The sequence below is a fragment of the Aphidius gifuensis genome, linkage group LG1, assembly GCF_014905175.1.
Source record: "Aphidius gifuensis isolate YNYX2018 linkage group LG1, ASM1490517v1, whole genome shotgun sequence".
Lineage (NCBI taxonomy): Eukaryota > Metazoa > Arthropoda > Insecta > Hymenoptera > Braconidae > Aphidius > Aphidius gifuensis.
In genome coordinates, this window is record NC_057788.1 from 1,387,359 (window position 1) to 1,409,717 (window position 22,359).

A 22,359-nucleotide genomic window follows, 5' to 3' on the forward strand; every position below is an offset into this window, starting at 1 on the left:
TATTTTTTGAATATAAATTTTGACAAATACCAATAGTCTTATTGCCAACAATTTCTAGGGTTTTTAAATTTTTAAGATTCTCTAATATTTGACTAAAAAATACAAAAGTTTCATCTATTTGAATTCTAAGATATTTAAGTGATGGTAAAAAATAAAATAAATGATATTTGAGAAATACTGGTCCAGTATTTATTTCTAAATTTTCCAATTCTGTCAAACCTTCAAATGATTCAGGATAAATATAAAATCCATACAAGTCATTATTACTATTAATTATTAATGTTTTTAATTGTATTCCAATACTTGAATTTTTAAATGCAAATTTATCAATTGATTGAATGTTATTGTCATTTATTTCAACTTTATCAATAACAGACCATGGAAGAATATCAAAAATATATTCTGTTACATCTGTACTCAATTTAACAGATGAAATAGAATTATAACTTTTACATATTTTAATCATCCAATCCTTAATATCACACGTTGTGTCAATTTTCAAATTATTTAAAGCCCAGACACGAGGATTTTTTTCTAGTTTATCATTATTATAAATATATAAATTTTCAAGATTTACATTATTAAATGCGTTATTTTCAATTGAAATAATATTGTTGTTTGATAAATCCATATTGTGACATGTAGCACCAAGAAATGTATTTTTTTTAATATGTGTTAATGAATTATAACTTAAATCAAGTAGTGATAATTCGTTATGGTCAAATGCTTTGTCATCAATAATTTCAATTATATTGTTTCTCAGTACAAGTATATTTAAATTTTTCAATGATGAAAAAAGTTTTTGACGAATATGCTTTATTTGATTAGATATCAGTGTTAATTGAGTCAGCTTTTCAAGTCCATTAAATGCTCCAAATTCAATTGTTTCAAGGCTGCTTTTACTTATATCAAGACTTTCAAGTTTATTTAAACATGAAAAAATCATTGGCTGCAAATTTTTAAATGTACCATTCACATAGCGAAGATGTGCAATATTAATTTTCTTACATTCACATGTTTCATGACAAATATCAACCGTATCATGATCGAAAATTGTAAAACTTTGCAAACTCGTTATATTAGATACTAATTTACAAGAACGCTTGTTGTCAGATGCCAAAGATTGAGTTGTAGAAATTTCTAGTGATATTAAAGATTTTAAGTTATTAAAAATAGATCTTCTGAACAATAGTGGTTTAGTTTTAAGTTTTAAAACTTCAAGATTTGGCAATCCTGCAAATGAGTGTACATTGAGAAAAAAATTTACTGATGTGGATGTAATAATTAAAGTTTTTATTTTTAAATTATTAAATGCATTATTATCAATTGACATTATATCATTGTCGTTGATATGGAGTGTCTTAGGTTGCCATCGATCAACAACAAGTGATTTGACCGAAGTTACTGACTTCAAAAAGGATGTTCGACAAATTTTAAAATAACTATATTCACTCAAGTAACAAGTGTCTGTGAGTTTTTCCATACTTATTAGATAATAATCGTTTTTGTTACTTCCACTAGGACCCATTACCACATCAAAAGCCTGATGTTTAAAATAGATCAAAGTAGTATTATAGTCACTACCCCATTTCAATATATTTGAACTAAAAAGTCGATTGTCATAAAAATAAATTGTATCAATCTGGGATTTATTAAATGCTCCATCAACAACATAGAGAATATCACTTTGTGTCAAATCAATCACACTGCATTTAATATTATTAAAAAAACCTTCTCCAATGATTTCCAATGAATTATAACTCAAATTCAATAATGATAATTTATTATTATCAATTGTAAATGCTCCATCATCAATGTTGTTTATTGAATTATTACTTAAATCAATAATATCTAAACTTTTAATATTAAATACATTTGCAGGTATGTAAGTCAGTTTAGCATTTGATATCAATGAAAGTGTTTTTAAATTTTTTAAACCATCAAATGCACCAGGCACGATAAAAGTTAAATCACTCTCAGTGATTGTAAGATGCTCAAGATTTCTTAAACATATAAATGATTCATCAGTTAATGTCGTCATATAACCACCAGTATATTGAAGTTGTATTATATTTCGAGAATTATTTTTCTTTAATAAATTGCAAATATCAGCATCGTAATGATTTAAAAATTCCAGTTGTTGTAATTTCAAATGTTTATTTAAAATCCCATTGAAGTATCGTCTTGTTTTGTTGGCTATTCTTATTTTCAAATATTTCAAATCATTTAAACCATGAAGAATATCTGGATCTAGTGAAACTGATGCTGAATTAATTTCCAAACGTTTTAATTTTGTAAAATTAAAAAAAACGAGTTTTTCAATATGCAATTCAACATTAGCAGCAAAATTAAGTTGTAAAGTTTCAATTGGTGCAGGTGATGATATATTTTCAAATGCATTATACTGTAAGACGTTAACTTTTTTATTCGTTATTTCAAGTTTATTTGAATCCGTATTAATAATTGAATCTTTGTCTTGAAATACTGTCCAATCACCTGTCTCACAATTTAGGGAGGTCCCCGTAGAAGTTGCGTAACAATAATTTGTCTTTGAATAAACAAATGATGTATGTATTATTAATAATAAATTAATTAATATTCCTACAATATTTATGTTATTCAGCATTATTAATATTTTATTTTCACAGCACGAATTCGAAATGATATGAATGATAAACTGGCTAGAAAATTATTTTCGTTTTTAGTTAATCATCAGCACTCTTTATATAGGTAACGAATCTCATTTCAAAAATGATTTATGTAATCTTTCTATCTTCTTTTTTTTTTTTTTTTGTTATCCATGATAATTAAATAATGAAAATATAGAGCATTCATTTTTCGTGATAAAATAATCCTTGTATTCTACAAACATTTATTTGGTAATCTTGTAGTGTCATTTACCTCATTTTACGTATCAAAATTTTTTCTAATGCTGCAATAACTTTGTCAACATTAATTTAATAATTTTATTTTCCATTTATATTTGACTGTTAACTTGATTTTGACATTCATGGGATGAGATAAACGAGTATGTCCGTGGCACCAATTTTTTTTTTTCGAATAAAACAAAAACCTATTACCATGCGATAATTATTATTTGATAAAAAAAAATTAACTCATAAAGTATGTCGTGTATATTTAATAAATAATGATCTATTTTATCCCAATAATTATAAATGTATAATTTTTAAATAAATTACAGATGGTAATATTTTTTTCGTTTTCTTAATTTTTTTTCATCATCGTTTATTTCAATTGAAAAAATAAATATTAAATTAAGATAAAAAATAATTCTATTTTTTTAAGTTACTGTGTAATTTTAAAAATGATAACCAAATAATTCTAATTTAAGATAAGAAAAATATGAAAAAAAAAAAATAAAATAACCTTGTGTAATTTATTTCATTACACAGTAATTTTAGATTAAATTTTTTTTCTAATTTAATAATAATTTTATATTCAATATTAAATTATACATAATAATCATGGCATGCTGTTAGATCGACACATTGAAAATTGACACGGGCTAGTTAGACACATAAAATTTTCACAAATAAAAAAGACACAAATTAGTTAGATACAAATTAAAATGACACAAATAAAATTCACACGTATTAATCGGACACATAATATTTTAATTATTTTATTAGACACACAAAAATATTTCACTTATAATTAGACACAAAATAATTCGACACAAAATAATTAATAAAAAATATAATAGACACATATAAATTATTATTAGACACATAAAAATACGACGAAAATAAATTAGACACATTAAAAATAGAAACATTGAAGATAGACACATAATAAATCGACACGTAATAATCGGACACATTAAAATAAAAAACTTCAAAGAACGACACAACAAATTAGACACTATTTAAAACGACACAAATTAAATTTAAATGTATTAATCGGACACATAATATTTTTAATATTTTATTAGACACATAAAAATATTAAACTCATAATTAGACACAAAATAATTCGACACAAAATAATAAATAAAAAATATAATAGACACATATTAATTTATATTTGACACATAAAAATACGACAAAAATTAATTAGACACATAAATATAAAAATGTCGAAGTTAGACACATAATATATTGACAAGTTTTAATCAGACACATTAAAATAAAAGAACGACACAAATAAAATAAAATTGTAATAGTCGGACACATAGATTAGTTTGAGTCCCACATAGACAAATTCGTCTATCACAGAGTGTTGGTAATTCAGAAAAAAAATGAGAGATGGCACTGTATGTGTTTTTCTCTTTTTAAATGCTCAACGTTTTAAAAATTGAATTGATTTAATTAGATTACATAATTAATTGCGAAAATAATTGAATAACATAATTGAAAGACAAAGAATATGTGATATTTAATTATGTAATCTAATTAAATCAATTCAATTTTTAAAACGTTGACCATGTAATAAGAGAAAAACACATACAGTGCCATCTCTCATTTTTTTTCTGTATTACCGACACACTGTGATAGACGAATTTGTCTATGTGGGACTCAAACTAATCTATGTGTCCGACTATTACAATTTTATTTTATTTGTGTCGTTCTTTTATTTTAATGTGTCCGATTAAAGCTTGTCAATTTATTATGTGTCTAACTTCAAATACTTTTATATTTTTTGTTCACTCAATTTTGTCGTATTTTTATGTGTCAAATATAAATTAATATGTGTCTATATTATATTTTTATTAATCCATTTTAAATAATGAATTATTTTGCATTCAACTATGAGTTAAAATATTTTTATGTGTCTAATAAAATATTAAAATATTATAGTGTCAATTAATTCATTTAAATTTAATTTTTTTGTGTCGTTTAAAAACATGTCTAATTTATTGTGTCGCCTTTTGAAGTTTTTTATTTTAATGTGTCCGATATTACGTTGTCGATTTATTATGTGTCTAACTTTCAATGCTTCTATCTTTAATGTCTAATTATTTTCAAAAGGTCGTATTTTTATGTAAATAATAATAATTTTATATATGTAAATTATATTTTTATAAATTATTTTGATGGTCGAATTATTTTGTTTCTTAATTTATATGAAATATTTTTGTGTGATAATAAAATAATTAAAATATTATGTGTTCGATTAATACGTGTGAATTTTATTTGTGTCATTTTAATTTGATATCTAAATAATTTAAAAAAATTTTATTTGTAAAAATTTTTGTACGTTTTAATTAATTTTTTTCAATTTTCAATTTTTATATCTAAATTATACATAATAATCATTATTAATTTTAATTTATTAAATAAATTAGAAATACGATACTAGATTAAAATGTCATTAAAAAAATATAAACCAATTTATATGTAATTAATTTTATTAAAATAAACAAATTAATTTTAACTGAGTTGATGAATTTTTACAAATTAAAAAATACAAAAATTTAAAAAAAAAGCTTTATAATTAATAATTATAATTCGAGACATTATTTTTCATTTGTTATTTTTGTTATTAAATTTTTGGTGAAAATAACTGGTTCTGGTAAACATTCATTGGTTCCTTTATGTTTTGGAAATGGACAAAAATCAACACACGTTGTATTTATTACCCATGTTTTTTCAGGACATTTACTTAGACATTCGTGTTTATAAGTATATTTTCCGTTTGAAAATTGTTCTACTGTATTTGTTGTGCTATTATATCTATACAAAAATAAAAATAAACAATATTAGTTGTTATAATTCATCAAACAAATAATTTTATAAATAGGATTTTCTTTAATTTTTATAAAATTTAATATCATGAATTTTATAAAAATAAAGTCACTATTATTTTATTTATTGTTTTTATTTTTTTCTTTACCAAACACGGTTAATTTTATATTAAAATTATTTTATTGTTTTTCAATTTTTACTGTAATTATTAATCTATTATTTTTTTTATTGTAAATAATTTTCATTTTGCATTTATTAAATTATTAATTATTAAAAAAAATAATATAAAAATTTTTTAAATAACTTACTTGGCAAATGGTGGACATTCACGGACACAAGTTCCATCATTATTAAATTTTTTACATGATAAACATTGATCTGGTCCAGAACTCCAGCATCCATTACTTGAGCACTGGTTATCACATACATTTAAACTCAACAGACAATTACTTTTCTCATTATTATTTTCAATAAAAAAATATTGTGATGGTGATTTAGTAATATTATTCCAACTAATATCATGTGCATAACAAAGATACTCATTGCTTTTAATATAAATATCTCCAGCCGATATTTGTTTAAGTGATGTCAAAGCAATTGATGTTAGTGATGTTTCATTGAGAACAAATGAATATGAATCATCACATAATTCATCACCACCAATTATTTCAAGATTTTTAAATGCTGTTAGATTTTGCATCAATTTATTTGGTCCTTCTATTTTTAAATATCCATTTATTATTCTAACTGAATTAAATATATTCAGTATTTTTGGATTTACTGAATTTTTTTTACCATCATAATATGATATTGTTATTGAACCATTTATAATATTACAACCTCTATATGAATCAATATTATTTGATGTTACTCTGTCAGTACCTGGACATACTTTTTCATTACTCGAATTTATTTGTCCATTTTTATCCAATGAACATGATTTAACACAAACATCATTGCATAAAATTAAATTTTTTGGACATCCTGAAATAATTTTAATAATAATTTAATTTATATTTTATTATGCTTAATATTTAGTTTTAAATTTTATAAATCCATATAAATCATTGTAGAAATTTGAATTTTTTTTCTTTTTTTTTTTCTAGATGAATCTTGGAAAATCTCTATCCCTTGGAGGATTACCTTTTCTGATAATCAACAAATTGATTTTACAGTCACGCTTTCATTTATGGTCAAAAGATTAGATTTTTTTTTTTTTTTCTCAATAATAATAATAGGCAAATTTAGTAAAAATAAAAGTTTAAAAATTGTAGTATTTTATAGAAGTTATTTTGTTTTTTAAAAACAGTGTATTGTCATTTTAATAAAGAAGAAATTAATTTATTTTTTTAAATTTTATTTGGTGATTTTTTATGAAAATAAAGTCTAGATTAATTTAATTTGAGTATTGAATAATGAATAAATATATTTTTTATAATTTATATTGTAAATTGAAGCAGTACGAGTATTTTTATAAAAAAAAATAGAAAAAAAAATTTAATTAATATGCCAATTAATGACATTAATAATTATAAATTTTTGATAATCGATAAAATTATTTTTTAAACTTGAAATTTATATAATTTACAAATAAAATTAATTTAAAATATATAACCTTCTTTTTTGTTAAATGCAGTAGCATAATTTATTGCAATAAAAAATATTAAAAATGATAAATTTCTCATCATTTTTATATTTTTAACTTTACTATTATTATTCATTTTTTTTTTTTCAAAATAACACTATGTAAAACACTTGTATTCATTAAGTTATTGAACAATTTTAGAGAAAAAAAAATCAAGAGTAACACCACGCTGTAATTCAAGGTAAATGGAAATGAGCAGAACACTGAACAGTGCAGAAATGGTCAAATGGGAAAAACTACGAAAAACTCCAGGCGAGAAAAAAGTGGAAAAAAGAAATCGAAATTGATCGAAATTTTCATGGAATTTCCTTTGAGAGAAAAAAAAAATAATTCAATTGAAACTTTTAAATTTCGTCAAGAGCTGGCGTAACTTGAACTGTTTTAAAAATTTCGAAACACTTTTTTATCTTCACAAGATAAAATAAATTTTCTACGACAAAAAAAAACGAATGAAAAAAATGATTTGTTAATTAATTTATCTAATTAAATTGTTAACTTAAATCTGATAGTTAAATTAATTTAATGAATTTTTTAAATATTTATTTATTCATTTGAAAATCAAATTTTTTTTAATTAACTTTTTCGATTTTTTTAATTGTTTAATTATTCAAATAAAATTACGGTAATCAATCAAAATTTTTTAAACAAAATAGTATTGTTTTTTAGCCAAGCATATGTAACAATTATTTTTTATAGTTTTTATATTTTCATGTGATCATTAAAGAAATATAAAATGTATAAATAAATATACAAAATAAAAAAAAATATTTATCATCAATTATATTGATAAATTATTAATAATAATACAATGATAATTTTTTTGTCATTGTTATTAAATAAATACTAATGATAATTTTAATTTCAAGTATTTAATTAATGGATAGGTAAATAATTGAATTTCTTAAACATATATAATTATAAAAATTTTAAATTTAAACAAATTTAAATATGTTAATAGAAGTGATAACATGAATACTAATTTCAAATTATTCCAAGAAATTATTTATCACTTTTTTTCTTTTTTAAATATGCTTGTAGAAATATTTAAAATATTTTAAATTTTTATTTAATTTTAACTATCAATTTAATAAATTAATTAAAAAAGTATAAAAAAATATATAAAGCTTTAAAAATACTTCAATGAAATTTTGATTGAATTTTTAATTTTTCCAAAATAATTATAAATAATAATTAAAACGACTATAAAAAAAGTGAAATATTAAAAATATTATTTAATAAATTATTTATATATTTCAAATAAAAATAGTATATTAAATTTTTATAAAAAAAATTACAAATCAAATCAAATAAATTTATAAAAATTTTAAACTTTAAATTTGACCTTAAAACACAAATAAAAAATGACACTGTAAACAAAGAAAATTAATAAAAATAAAAAAAAATAATCAACTATCATATAAAAAATAATTACCTCCAAGTAAGATAGAAAAAAAAAAAAAAAAAAATTATAAATAAAAAGTGAACGCGAAAGTGATGTCCCCGAATTAACAAGTTTTATTCATACAATGATCCACTTCTCAGGTGTGTACTAAATAAAAAAAATTTAAAAAAAAAGAAATTACATATACATCTTCCCACGATTAAAAAAAAAAACTATAAAAATAACAATATTAATCAATTTATACATGCTAGTTTGATCAAAACAAACAGAATAAAATAAAAAATGGAAATGAAAAAAAAAGAAAAAAATTAAATACTTTGCAATTTTGTGATATAATAAATTGATAAAAATTACAAAACATGAAACTTGTGAGAATAAAGCCACATATAGAAAGCCTGTGAACAATATAATTTAAAATAATTACAATAATAATAATGTGTAGGTGGAAAATAAAAAAAGAAATATACAATTATGTGCGTATACACATTTTTTTTTTTTCTTCAACTTACGCATATTATTTTGTTGTTGTTATTCATTTGTTTATATATATATTTTTAAATTTATAATATTTAAATAAAGAAGCTATTTAAGTAGAACACTATTATATTTTAATTTTATATTTTTTTCTCTTCCATTTATTCAAGTTTAAAAAAAAAAGAAAAAAGTAATTTTAAATAAATATATGAATACTTTGTATTCATAAAAAAAAAATAATTTAAATAATATACTGTTAAAATTGTTACTATTTGATAATAATATTATTATTATTATTTATTAATTAATATATAAAAAATTGAAATTTTAGAAAATAGCCGCATTATCGTGGGTTTTATTTACATGACCATCAAAAGTGACACAAACTCAACCCACGTGTTCATCAAATGACAAATCCCATCCTACTCGTTTTTTTTTTTTTTTTTTTTTATATACCAATATTACTTACACACCTTACTAACAATATTAAAACCCACCTTTTAATAATGATAAAATTTTTTTTCAAATATTTTAAATAGATACCAAAAAAAAATTATATTTGATTTTTTTTTATATGAAAAAGCTACTTTTATAGAAATAAATAGAAAAAAAAATTAAAATAAATTATAAATTTATATTCAATTATAATAAATAAATAAATTTAATTTTAAATTTATATTTTTATTTAAATAATTATTTATAAATTTTCAATGATAAAATTTTAATTAGTTTTTTTTTAATTTATTTTTTTCAAACGAATTATGTCGCACGTGTAGACACGCGATAATACAAATAATACATACCTTTATTTTATTTCGTCAATACATCACTAAGCAACAGTATTTCATTGATAAAATTGATACGCATGCGCATTAAAAAAATAATAATAAATAATCAACTAAAAGTTAATAAAATTGATAATATTTTTTAGTTAAATATTTATCATCTCTTTAAAAGCCTTCTCCAACAATTATTTAACCACTTGATAGATAAATAAATAAATAAATAAATAAATAAATGAAAATTAAAAAAAAAAATAAATTACTTATTCATACTCACTCTATCACAAATTCATTCAACTTGAGTCTTGACACATATACATGCACCAAAATCTATTTCATTCATGTAATTTTTTTTTCCTCAATTCATTTACACACAGATTAAATAAATATACATTTTTTTTATAAATTATAAATTTTAATTTGTAGTTATATTAATGCTTAAATTAGAGATAAAATTTGTTAATTATTATAATTAATAATAATTACAATGTCATTATTTTTCCAAGTAATTATTCGACTGGCTGATTCGAAATTTAGCGTAGAAAATTTGTCTTGATATTTCGAAACTGAGTGTTTATATTATTTTACAATAGCGCTAGTAATTTTTAAAACTAAATTAATAAAAAAATAATAAATTTAAATGACTAACTAGTTTACCAGATTTATTTTTAATTATAAATATTGTTTTAAAATTTAAATTTTTATAAAAATATTGCTCATTTTTTTTTTTACGATTAGTTGAAAAATAAAATACAAATATTTTAATAGAAATTACACATTGATAATTAGCTCCTCCAAGCTTTCTTTTATTTCTACAATAAATAAGCTAAAAAAATAATCTAAAAAACAAAATTACATATGAAAAAATTAATAAATAATTTGAAAAATAAAATTACAAAAAAAAAAGAAAAAAGTATATACATATTGGATAATTTTATACATTATATATTATATTTTTGTGAATGACGGAAGAGAGAATAATGACTATGGGTGGGGTAAGTTAAAATAATATTTAAGCAATGATCATGAAGAGGGCAAAGGGGATGATACAGAGGAAACGAGCCATTGCGACATGAGGAAGTCAAATCGTCAAGACTCGTCGAGTCGTCGCATACCCTCACGTTTCTACCATGGGCATATATTCACGTGTTGGTATGTCATAAATATGACAAATTTAAAAACTTGGCAGTTAATGAAAAAAAAAGCTCATAAATTTAATCCTTAATTTTTTTTAACCAAAAAAAAATTAATAAAAATTAAATTTAAAAATATTTTTTTTTTTTTTTTTTTTAATTTCATTTATTATTAATTTAAATACAATAAGTTATTAATTTTTTTTTTTTAGTAATATATTTATATTGTTTAATAATAAAGAAAAAAAAAAAAAAAAAAATTAATATGGGAGTTTAAATATATTGTTACGTTACTGATCTCAAAAACTCATTCACAAGAATGAAACTAATTCGTTAGTTTTCACGATATACCTCTTTTTTTTTTTTTTTTTTATTTTCCTCTTTTAAAAATAATATAAACCTCAATATATATGTATATGTATAATTCACAAATACTAATATATTATATATTTTTTTTCTTTCTCACTCATCCACCAATGCACATTGTTCCCTTTCTTGTAAACTTTTGTACATTCGTGTAGTCACTCAGTAGTGTCATGGAGGTAACATGGCCGAGGAGACGCGCCTAGTTCGCGTTGAAGAAAGGCTTAAAATTAAAATTGGTATGAAGTTTATTTTTGTTGTTTTTTTAAAAAAAATTATCAATTATTATTACTTTCATATAACAATAATATTATTGTGTTACATTATCAATTATAATTGTTATAAATTAATCAATTTTATTCTAACCCAAAATACTCCAATTTTTCTAGAAAAAAAAAAAGTTTTCTTTTTTTTTTAACATGGATATACAGTTTTTTTTTATGATTATTATTTTTTTTTAGTGTTTGTGATTATTTGTGAATATTATGTGTGCATACAAGGAATTTTATAAATATTTAAAATATCTACTAGTGATTAGAGGGATTAACATTTAACATGTTGTTTTTTTAATTTTTTTTTATTTCATATTTCAATGGAGGTCTGCTCTTTTTTTTTTTTATCTGACTCGACTTTTCATCCTCTCCTCTCAATCTTCTCATTTATTAATTAAAATAAATATATATGTTTTATTTATATATTTATTATTCATTAGTATATATTAGTGTAATTTTTTTTTTTTTACCCAAAATAACATTTTGGAGTAAAAAAATAACTTTTTTTTTTACTCCAAATTTGAAGGTTTTTTTTTCGTTCTCTTTTTGAGGTTTGGAGTGATTTAAGTGACTTTTAATTAATTGTTAAAAATTTTTTTTTTTTATATTTTTTGATTGTTTTATTGTTGATATTTTGTTATTTTTATAATTTAATAACAATGGGTTTTATTTTTATGTATTTATGAAAAATTTTTATTAACACGTATTTAAATATTTTTCCCCTTTCACCCACTTTATCATTACTTTCTCAGAATAATTATATATATATTTTTTTTTTTTGCCAAAATCAAATACAGGAAATGATCTATTGAAACTCTCCATATGCTTTTAATTTTAATTTATACTTGAAAAATTTTTTAAATATTATTTAAAAGAAAAAAACGTATAAATTTCTTGTGACAATTTTGATTGATGAAAATACATAAACTGTTGAATTATTTTTTATTTCAGGAAGTTAATAATAATAATAATAGTAATAAAAAGTATTAAAATTAAAATAAATATGAGAGTTTTGTGTGTGAGTGTGTGGTTGAATGCAAGGCGTTGCCTTTCGTGGAATAACTTGCGGAAAAAGAAAAAAAAAATTGAAAAAAATTGTATAAATATAAAAGGAAATCACTTGCAACTGATTAACATTAAAATAATTGATATTTTTTAATTATCAAGTTGTTAAAGTAACTGTTAAAAATTAATTGAATAATATAGCTGTTATTGTTGATAAATAATAATTTAATTTATATATCATTTTTGTTGTATTTTAAAGGTGAAGCTAAAAATTTACAAAGTCGTGGACATGGATCTTTGGGTACTCGAGATGTTTATTGCGCCTTGTCTCTTGACCAGGAGGAAATATTCAGAACGACAACCATGGAAAGAACCCTAAAGTATGTTTATTAATAACACATAAATAATTGTATAATATTAATAAATAATTTTCCTTTTATTTTCATGAAATATAGTCCATTTTTTGGTGAAGAATTTCAATTTGAAGTACCAAGAAAATTTCGTTATCTTGGTATATATGTTTATGATCGTGATCGTCATTTAAAACAAGATAAAATACTTGGTAAAGTTGCAATAAAACGTGATGATTTAGCAACATATCATAATAAAGAACATTGGTTTCCACTTCGTCCAGTTGATGCTGATTCAGAAGTACAAGGTAAAGTACATATTGAATTTGGACTACAGCCACAAATTGATAATTTACAAACAAAATTAATAATACGTATTATTGAATGTTATGAATTAACAATTAAAAATAATGGATGTGATCCATTTGCAACAATAACAATAATATATAATAATGGTAAACAAATAACAAAACGTACAAAAGTTAAAAAAAAAACAATATCACCATATTTTAATGAAACATTTATATTTGATACTGAATTAAATGATACAAATAATAAAAATGATAAAGATAAAGATGTATCAAATTATACAATTGATAATAATGGAGAAATTGATGAAGCTGTTATTAGTTTATGGCATGCATCATCTGGTATGGGTGAACAACCAATTTTTTTAGGTGAAATACGTGTTACATTACGTGGTTTACAAAAACAAACAACAAATACAACAACAGCATGGTATTTTTTACAACCACGTTCAATTAAAAATCGTCCAAATAAATTTAATAATAATAATAGTACAACAACAATAATGACAACATCATCATCAACAATAACATCAATGGCATCATTAAAAACATCAACAACATCAACAACAACAACAGCTGGTACATTACAACCATGTCTTGGTTCATTACGTTTAAAAATCCATTACACTGCTGATCATGTATTTCCATCAAATGTTTATGATAAATTACGTAATTTATTATTACAAAGTGTTACAATAAAACCAATAACATCATCAGCAGTTTATATACTTGGTGAAATAGTATCAAGTAAAATGGAAGCAGCTCAACCATTGGTACGTGTTTTAGTACATCATGGACAATTGGTATCTGTTATGCGTGCATTGGCATGTCATGAAATATCAAAGTTAACTGATCCAACAACAATATTTCGTGGTAATACACTTGTTAGTAAAATGATGGATGAAGGTATGAGATTAGCTGGTTTACATTATTTACATTCAACATTAAGACCATCAATGGAACAAGTTATTAGTGAAAAAAAACCATGTGAAATTGATCCAACACGTGTTAAAGATTCAACAACAATTGAAACAAATTTAATTAATTTAAAAGAATATGTTGATAAAGTATTTACAGCAATAACAACATCTGGTGTTAGATGTCCACAATTAATGTGTGAAATGTTTTGGTGTTTACGTGAATTAGCAGCAATACATTTTCCAAAAAATAAAGAAGTACGTTATTCAGTTATAAGTGGTTTTATATTTTTAAGATTTTTTGCACCAGCAATATTGGGACCTAGACTATTTGATGTTACCAATGAACAAATTGATTCACAAACAAATAGAACACTAACACTTATATCAAAAACAATACAAAGTTTAGGTAATTTAGTTAGTTGTAGAGGTGGTGCTGGTAGTGTTTGTAAAGAAGAATACATGGAGGGTGTTTATAGGTAAATTTTCATTTTAATTATTTATTTTCATTTTATTTAATATAATGCTTTTATTAATTTTTATTAATTTTGTATGCATTTAATAGAGAATTTTATACGGATAAACATATACAAGCTGTTAAGCAATTTTTAGAATTAATATCAACAAGTAGTAGCAGTGGAATGACTCGTCAAAGACCAACAATACTTCAAGAACAACCAGTTGTACTAAAAGAAGGGTAAGCTAATATTTACATTATTTTTCTTTGCTAAAATTAATAAAAAATTACAACTAAATTAATTCACTTTTTATAAAAAAGAAATTATTTTTTATTTGCACATTCTGCTGCTGATGATGGCAAGAGGTTTGTATTTAAATAAAAACAAAACAAAAAACAAATAAATTTTCTATTTTATTAGTTAAAAATTTATTTATTTATTTTAATATTTATATATTAATTTGTTTTTCTGTTTTTTTACAGAGTTATGATCAAAAGAGCACAAGGAAGAAAACGTTTTGGTAGAAAAAATTTTAAACAAAGATATTTTAGACTGACAACTCAAGATTTGACATATTCAAAGACAAAAGGTATTTAAAAAATATTATTTTATGATGAATAATATAGTTTTTTTTACTGTTAGCTAATAAAAATTGATTACTATTTGTTTTTTTTTTTTTTGGATAAAGGTAAAGAGCCATTATGCAGAATATTACTAGAAGAAATACTAGCTGTTGAAAGACTACATGAAGATTCATTTAAAATGAAAAATATGTTTCAAATTGTACAACCTCAACGTGCATTATATGTACAAGCAAGTAATTGTGTTGAAGAAAAAGAATGGATTGACATATTGACTAAAATATGTCATACAAATAGCAATAGATTAGAAAAATATCATCCAAGTGCATACATCAATGGACACTGGCTTTGGTAAATATAATTAATAAGAAAAAAAAATAAAAAAACCAATTTAAACACAAATAAAATAACAATTTTAATTTATTTATCTAGTTGTAAAGCAGTATCAGAAATAGCACCAGGTTGTAGTGAAGTATCACCAGGTGTTGAAGCTGGTTTACGAATGGTACTTGATCCAGATCGTGATTTTCAACGTATACATTCATTGATATTTACAAATATGCCACGTCTTGAAACACTAATGAGTGCATGTGAATGTCAAGCTGTTTATGGTGCAAGTGAAATGTGTGTATTACCTGGTGGTAATTCACCAATTGAAGATGTACCATCATCATTTAAAACATTAACTGCATTAAGAGAAGCATCATTTGCACTACAACATGAACATCGTGCTTATTTTAGACGACTTGCACGTGATACAAAATATGGAAGCAAGTAAGTTAATGATTTTTTTTTTATAAACAATATAACTTAAAATTTTAATAAATTTATATTTATTATTAATTTATAGACAAGCACCAATTGGTGATGATAATTATCTTCATTTAGCAGCACGTTTTAATGATCAAATACCAAGACGTAATTATGATATTGATAATTTTAATCAACGTTGTATTGAACCAGGTATATGTAATGATATACAGACAACAGATAATACACGTAAATATGATAATTTAACAATAAATCATAAATATGATTATGATAATAATACAGATAAATTAAAATGTATTCATAATGATATTAATAATATTGAACGTAATACAAGTAATAGTAAAAATGGATCTGATATTAAAATTGATAAAAATAATATTAATGATGATAATATTAAAATTAATGATGTTTGTAATATATTAAATAATGACGGTATTAATTTATCTGATACATCATTAAATAATAAATTATGTAGTTATGACAATACTAAAAAAATTAGTGACAGTACATTGACTAGACGAATAAGAGACGATCCTAGTACAATCAGTGGACGTGGTAATCATTAAAAAATATTAGAAAAAAAAAAATAATTTAATATAAAAAAGTCTTTTAGCTCAAATTTGTATTATTATTTTTTAATTTTTTTTTTTTACTTATCATTCATTACCCAGTATCAAATTGAAGGAAAAAAAAGGGAAAATTTTTCATTAATTTTATTAATTTTTTAATGACAATTCAACATTATTATTTATTTATTTATTTGAATTAAATTAATTGTGGAAAATAATGATTTTGTATGATAAAATAATCTCAATTTGTATTTGAGTTATTTTTTTTTAGATTAACTTTGTTTTTTTTGCTTGAGATTTTTTGTTTTTTAATGACAATCGTTAGATAATAAAAAAAAAGCGAGACAGCAGACACCAATGACTCAGTTAATTAATAGTTATAATAATAATTAAATTATCTGCACTTCAAAAGTTTCAAACTTTGATACAAAAAAAAAAAAAATGTTTAGAATGTTTTTTAGATTATTTTCTGATATCTCAATTTTTAAAAATACATTTTTAAATAATGACAAATTGATTTGTCGATTAATACTAAAATTAATGTTATTAAATAATTTATGATGTTGAAAATTATATAGACTCCCTCCACTCTTCTAAGCGTAAATAACGAGCAGGCAAAAATAAACAAAAACTGTGTTTATTGCAATTTAAAAAACGCCAATTTTTAATTTGAAAAAAAAAATAATTTTAATTGTACAAATATATATTAATAACGTTATAATATAAATGAAAATGAAAAAAGAAAGATTTTCAAATTAGAGAAAAAAAAAAAAACAAAAAAGAAAAATCAATTTTAATTTTTAATTAATTTTACTTGTACAGTGTATTATAATTAATTTTCAATATGTTTTTTTCATCTATTAAATAATTCTAGATATTAATTAGAATGTTTTTTTAATCTAAAATAATATCAAAATATTATTAATCAATTTTTTTACATAATTTGTTTTTTTTTTTTTTTAAACCAATTTTTAGACAAGAGAAACAATTTTCGAAATAATTTAAAGAAATAATTTTTTTTTACTATTTAAATTGATTAATTATTATAATTTTTAAATAATTAATTTTTAACATATCTCTGAGTTGATAAAAATTTAAACCGATTAAATTGATTATTCAATTTTAACCAGTCAAAATCGAAATGAAAAAATAAATAAAAATTGTTTCTCTCGATAGACCAAAAGCTATAGTTATTAATTAACAAAAAAAAAAAAATATATATATATAAATATATATATATAATTTTACTTATGACCGGTATTATTTATTATACAAAAAAAAAAAAAAAATATATATATAACGTATTAATAATGTAGAAATGAATTTTTGTCCTCATTTTTGTTGTGTTCATCAAAAATGACTTGTTAAAAAGTAAAAAAAGAAATGTTTTGTTTTTTGTCATTTAATAGATAATTATTAATTAATAATAATTAGAATAGATCGTGCCTTAACAATGAATAATTAAAATTAATTTTAAGTTTGTTTTTTTTTTTAAATTGTAATTTATTTTATAATTTTTAATTAAGTTATATATGCTCGACCATGATACACACACATGAGTGTAATATTGTAAATATTTAAAAAAAATTTCTGCAATAAAAAAAAGAAAATATATCAGTAAAGAGAATTTTTTTCTTCAAAAAAAAAACATAATGCAATTGCGTTTTATATTATTTATTTAAAAATAATTCTTGATTAAAATATGCAATGATATTTAAATAGAGGACGACACTTGTCGTCGTTATAATTGTAAAATGAAATTGAGTTTTTGGAAGTGAGCCTTGGTTCTCGGTTGTCTGTTAAGTGTTTAAATTAATTTTTAAAACTTTTTTATTTTAAATACAAATGGTTTATTAAATTTTGTTTATTGTTTTATTAATTTAATTGTAATGTCTGGTGATGTACAGCCAAAAAAACGTAAAGATAAAAAACGAAAAAGAGGTAATGATTAAATTTAGTTATTTTTTTTTTTCATTTTACTTTTTCATAGTGAAGTAAGAGAGATTATTTTTAGCTTCAACATTGCTGTCTTAAAATTTATTTTCAGCTTTGGAAATAATATGCAGAATACTTGTCAAGTAACCAGTTATTATCAACAATTATTTAATTTATTTTTAACAATTATAAATCCAATTATTTTTCATAACAATTTTGCCTTTTAAAAATTTTAAAAAATCGTAATTTTTTTTTTCTTAAATATTAGCAAGTTTAAAAAACGAAATTTCATATTTTTTTTTTTTCAAATTATATCTATTTTGATAAATTTCAATCAAGGTGTGCAATAGAAATAAAAAACCAAGGGTCGAGTGGTACTAAAAATAGTAATGCAAAAATTATTATTCAAAAAAAAAATTAAATTAAAAAAATTAAAATTACTTTTACTTATTTAATTTAAAAAAAAAAAATTAATAATTAAATATTTTTAGCTGATCAAGAGTACCACATACAAAGGATACAAATTCTGGGTATGATAAAAAATAAAAAAATAAATAATATAACTAATTTATGATTTTTTAATTTAAAAAAAAAACTAAATTAGTTAAAAATTGATTATTTATTTAAATGGTAAATTAGGTGTTTTAAAAAAGGTGAAAAAAATTTATGTTTATAGAAGAAGAGGACATTGGAACACCACCACCTCCAATGGTAGTTAATAATTCTGATAATTTGGATAATATTACCATACACATGAACAAAGAAAGAGCAACTGGAGGTCATTGGTGTGCAAAAATAATATTCTTTGCATTACTTAGTGTACTGATAGCTATTGTTGGTGTTATTATATTTGAATATCGTGGATCAACTGAGGGTGAGTTATTATTTTCATTAGAAAATATATTTAAAAAAATTAATTGAATTATTTTTTTAGTTGATGTACCAATTGAATCATCAAGATGGGCAATGATATTTGATGGTTGGGTGGATGATGCATTGCCAACTCATGATGTTCATGAATCATCAAAAGAAGAAGAAGAAGATCATGATCATGGTGGAAAAGAAGAAGAAGAAGAGGATGATCATGATCATGATGAGGATAATGAAAGTGGAACTGTTGAAGAAAGTGTAGAAGAGAAAAAAGAATCAAATGAAATTAATGATGGAGATTCAAGAGAAGCTGATGATGAAGAAGAAGAAGAAGAAGAGGAAGAAGAAGATGATGGTGATGATGAAGAAAATAGTGAGGAAGAAGAAGAGATTGAAGAAAATATTTTATATATAGAAGAAAGTGAAGAACAAAATGAAAATGATGATGATGATGATGAACCATTAGAAGAAGCAGATGAATCTGAAGAACAAAAAGCGGTATTTGATGAGGAGGAAGATGATGATGATTTATTAAATGATGATGATGATATGTCATTTGAAATTCTTGATGTAGTAATAACTCATGATATTGAAGACAGTAGTGAGCCATTAGAAGAAGTAAGATCAAATAAATAAAATAATAAACAGCTATTTATATTTTTTTCAGTTTAAATTAATAAATTTTTCATCAGATAGAAGGAGAAGATGAAATTGAAGGTGTAACAATAAATGATCCAGTTGGAATGAATGCTGAGGATGATAATGATGATGATGAAGCAAAAAATCAAGAAAATCAAGAAGATGAACCATCAAGTGGTAGGTTTAATTTAAAAAAATAATAAATAAAAAAAATAGACCAGTTAATTTAAAATAAATGTTATAAAAGATCCTCCATGCTCATAATAAAAATATAAAAAAAAAAAAAATGATCATTCATTATTATATCATGTAAATAAATAATAATTAAAATTAATTATTTTATAAATATTTAATTTAATTTGTAAATAATAATTTTACAAAATAATAAATGGAAAAAATTAAATAAAATTATTACAGTGGCAGTTAAGTTTGGCGTTGGAGTTGCACTTGTCGTTGCTGCACATTTTGTGCTCGTTAGAAGATGGAGAAATGGTAATTAATTATATTTTTTTTTACAGAAAATATGTCAAAAAAAAAATAAGAAAATTTTAATTGTAAGCATTAATATGTCATGTTCGTTATTAGACTAACAGAATGTAAAAAAATCTGCAAGTAAGTAGTAGTTATTGCTGATTTAAAAAAAAGAAAAAAAATCGTTTCATTTTTCATTTGTTAGTAAATGTGATAAATCACTGATAAATAATAATTTATGATTTTTTTTTTTTAATTTGTATATTTCAGTTGATGATTTTGAGGATGATGTTATATTGACAGAAAATATTTCACCTGAATTATCAAGAAGAGAAACAATTTTTTCTTCAAAATCACTTGATGAAAATGTGGATATTTTAAATGATAATAAAAATGAATTGGAAGAAAAATTGAATAAAATTAATGATGAAAAATTCGTAGGATCTAAAAATAATGAAGAGGGTGAATATATTATTTATGTATTTACTTAATTTTTTTATTTGTTAATTTAAACTTTTCTATTTTAATTAAATGATCATTTTTATATTTTAGATAACGAACAGCAGTCAGGAACAGAAGAAGAATTAACAACATACGATGACACTGGAGAAGATGAAGATGATGATGAAGAAGAAGAAGAAGAAGGTGATGAAGAACTTGAAGAATCAGATAATGAAATTATTCATGTTGATGACAGTGATCTAGTTGCAAAGCTTGAAGCAAAATATGGAAAACTTCCAGCTTCAAAGCAAAGTGAAGAAGAAGAGGATGAAGATGAAATTGATGATGAAGAATATGAAGATGAAGATGATGATGAAGAAGATATAACACGTGAAGATAGTGAAGAAGAAGAAGATAGTGAATCAGAACAACTTTATGATTTAAAACGTAACTTGAATAATTAGAAAATAGTTATTTTATAATTAAATTTAAAAACAAAAAAAAAAAATGAGCAAGGAGGATCCAAAATTTAATTTTCAGAATTTATAAAATATATTTTTACTTATACTGTTATGTATCTATGAATTTTTTTTGTTTTTTTGATATTTTTAGATACAAAAGGAGCAACAACAAGTGGAACATCAAAACCTGAAACGAAAAATTCACAAAGTTCAACTTCACAACAAAAAAAAACAGATGGTCGACAAGAACAGCCAGTTGACATATTAAATTTCGATGACATTGAAGTTCAAGAAGAAGTTGAAAATTGGCTTATGAGGGTATGTTTCACCTCAACCATTTAAAAATTATTTTAAAAAAAATCTCTAATCATACTTTTTTAATTTCAGGATTTTGACAATTAAAAATAAACTAATATTATTATTATTTATAATTATTAATTAATTTGTTATATATTTTGAGAGATAAAAAAAAAATTAATTTGTAAAAATCGTATATTAAATTAAATAAAATTAAGTTAATATTTGTTTTTTGTTTTTCTCGTTGAAAATTTCGATTAATTTATTTTTATTTATGTATTTAATTTATTTGTCAATAAATAAATAAATAATTAATTGTTGAATTTATTAAAAATTGTTTAAATTATTTTAAATCCTTTATTGTTATTTATTTTTCAAAAAATACTAGTTGCTTTTTGAAAACAGGGGAAAGTAAAATTAAAAAAATATAAATTTTTTTTTTTCTTTAATTATTAATAAAAAGACATAATTATTTATATAGTAATCAAAATTTTTATTCACGGTATTTAT

General features: G+C 21.7%; 2 protein-coding genes across 6 annotated transcripts; both read left to right on the forward strand.

The window, feature by feature from the left end:
• The first annotated feature begins 11,627 nt into the window (after positions 1-11,627).
• On the forward strand, positions 11,628-16,873 carry LOC122860777 (GTPase-activating protein). 2 transcript variants are annotated; one of them, XM_044164751.1, is made up of 9 exons: positions 11,628-11,743; positions 13,041-13,161; positions 13,237-14,835; positions 14,922-15,053; positions 15,135-15,179; positions 15,297-15,403; positions 15,503-15,746; positions 15,828-16,169; positions 16,246-16,873. In XM_044164751.1, exons 1-9 carry the CDS (start codon positions 11,689-11,691, stop codon positions 16,730-16,732), a joined length of 3,132 nt encoding a protein of 1,043 aa, XP_044020686.1. In that variant the 5' UTR covers positions 11,628-11,688; the 3' UTR covers positions 16,733-16,873. The 2 variants fall into 2 exon arrangements, with proteins under 2 accessions (XP_044020686.1, XP_044020687.1); XM_044164752.1 differs by lacking the exon at positions 15,135-15,179.
• A 1,553-nt stretch (positions 16,874-18,426) lies between these two features.
• On the forward strand, positions 18,427-22,183 carry LOC122860778 (glutamic acid-rich protein-like). 4 transcript variants are annotated; one of them, XM_044164753.1, is made up of 10 exons: positions 18,427-18,676; positions 19,162-19,200; positions 19,347-19,544; positions 19,605-20,158; positions 20,233-20,356; positions 20,597-20,671; positions 20,921-21,112; positions 21,203-21,538; positions 21,704-21,870; positions 21,940-22,183. In XM_044164753.1, exons 1-10 carry the CDS (start codon positions 18,625-18,627, stop codon positions 21,952-21,954), a joined length of 1,752 nt encoding a protein of 583 aa, XP_044020688.1. In that variant the 5' UTR covers positions 18,427-18,624; the 3' UTR covers positions 21,955-22,183. The 4 variants fall into 4 exon arrangements, with proteins under 4 accessions (XP_044020688.1, XP_044020690.1, XP_044020689.1 ...); XM_044164754.1 differs by lacking the exon at positions 18,427-18,676 and adding an exon at positions 18,783-18,820 and having other exon boundaries at positions 21,940-22,076; XM_044164756.1 differs by lacking the exon at positions 18,427-18,676 and adding an exon at positions 18,790-18,813 and having other exon boundaries at positions 21,940-22,076.
• Positions 22,184-22,359: the final 176 nt, after the last annotated feature.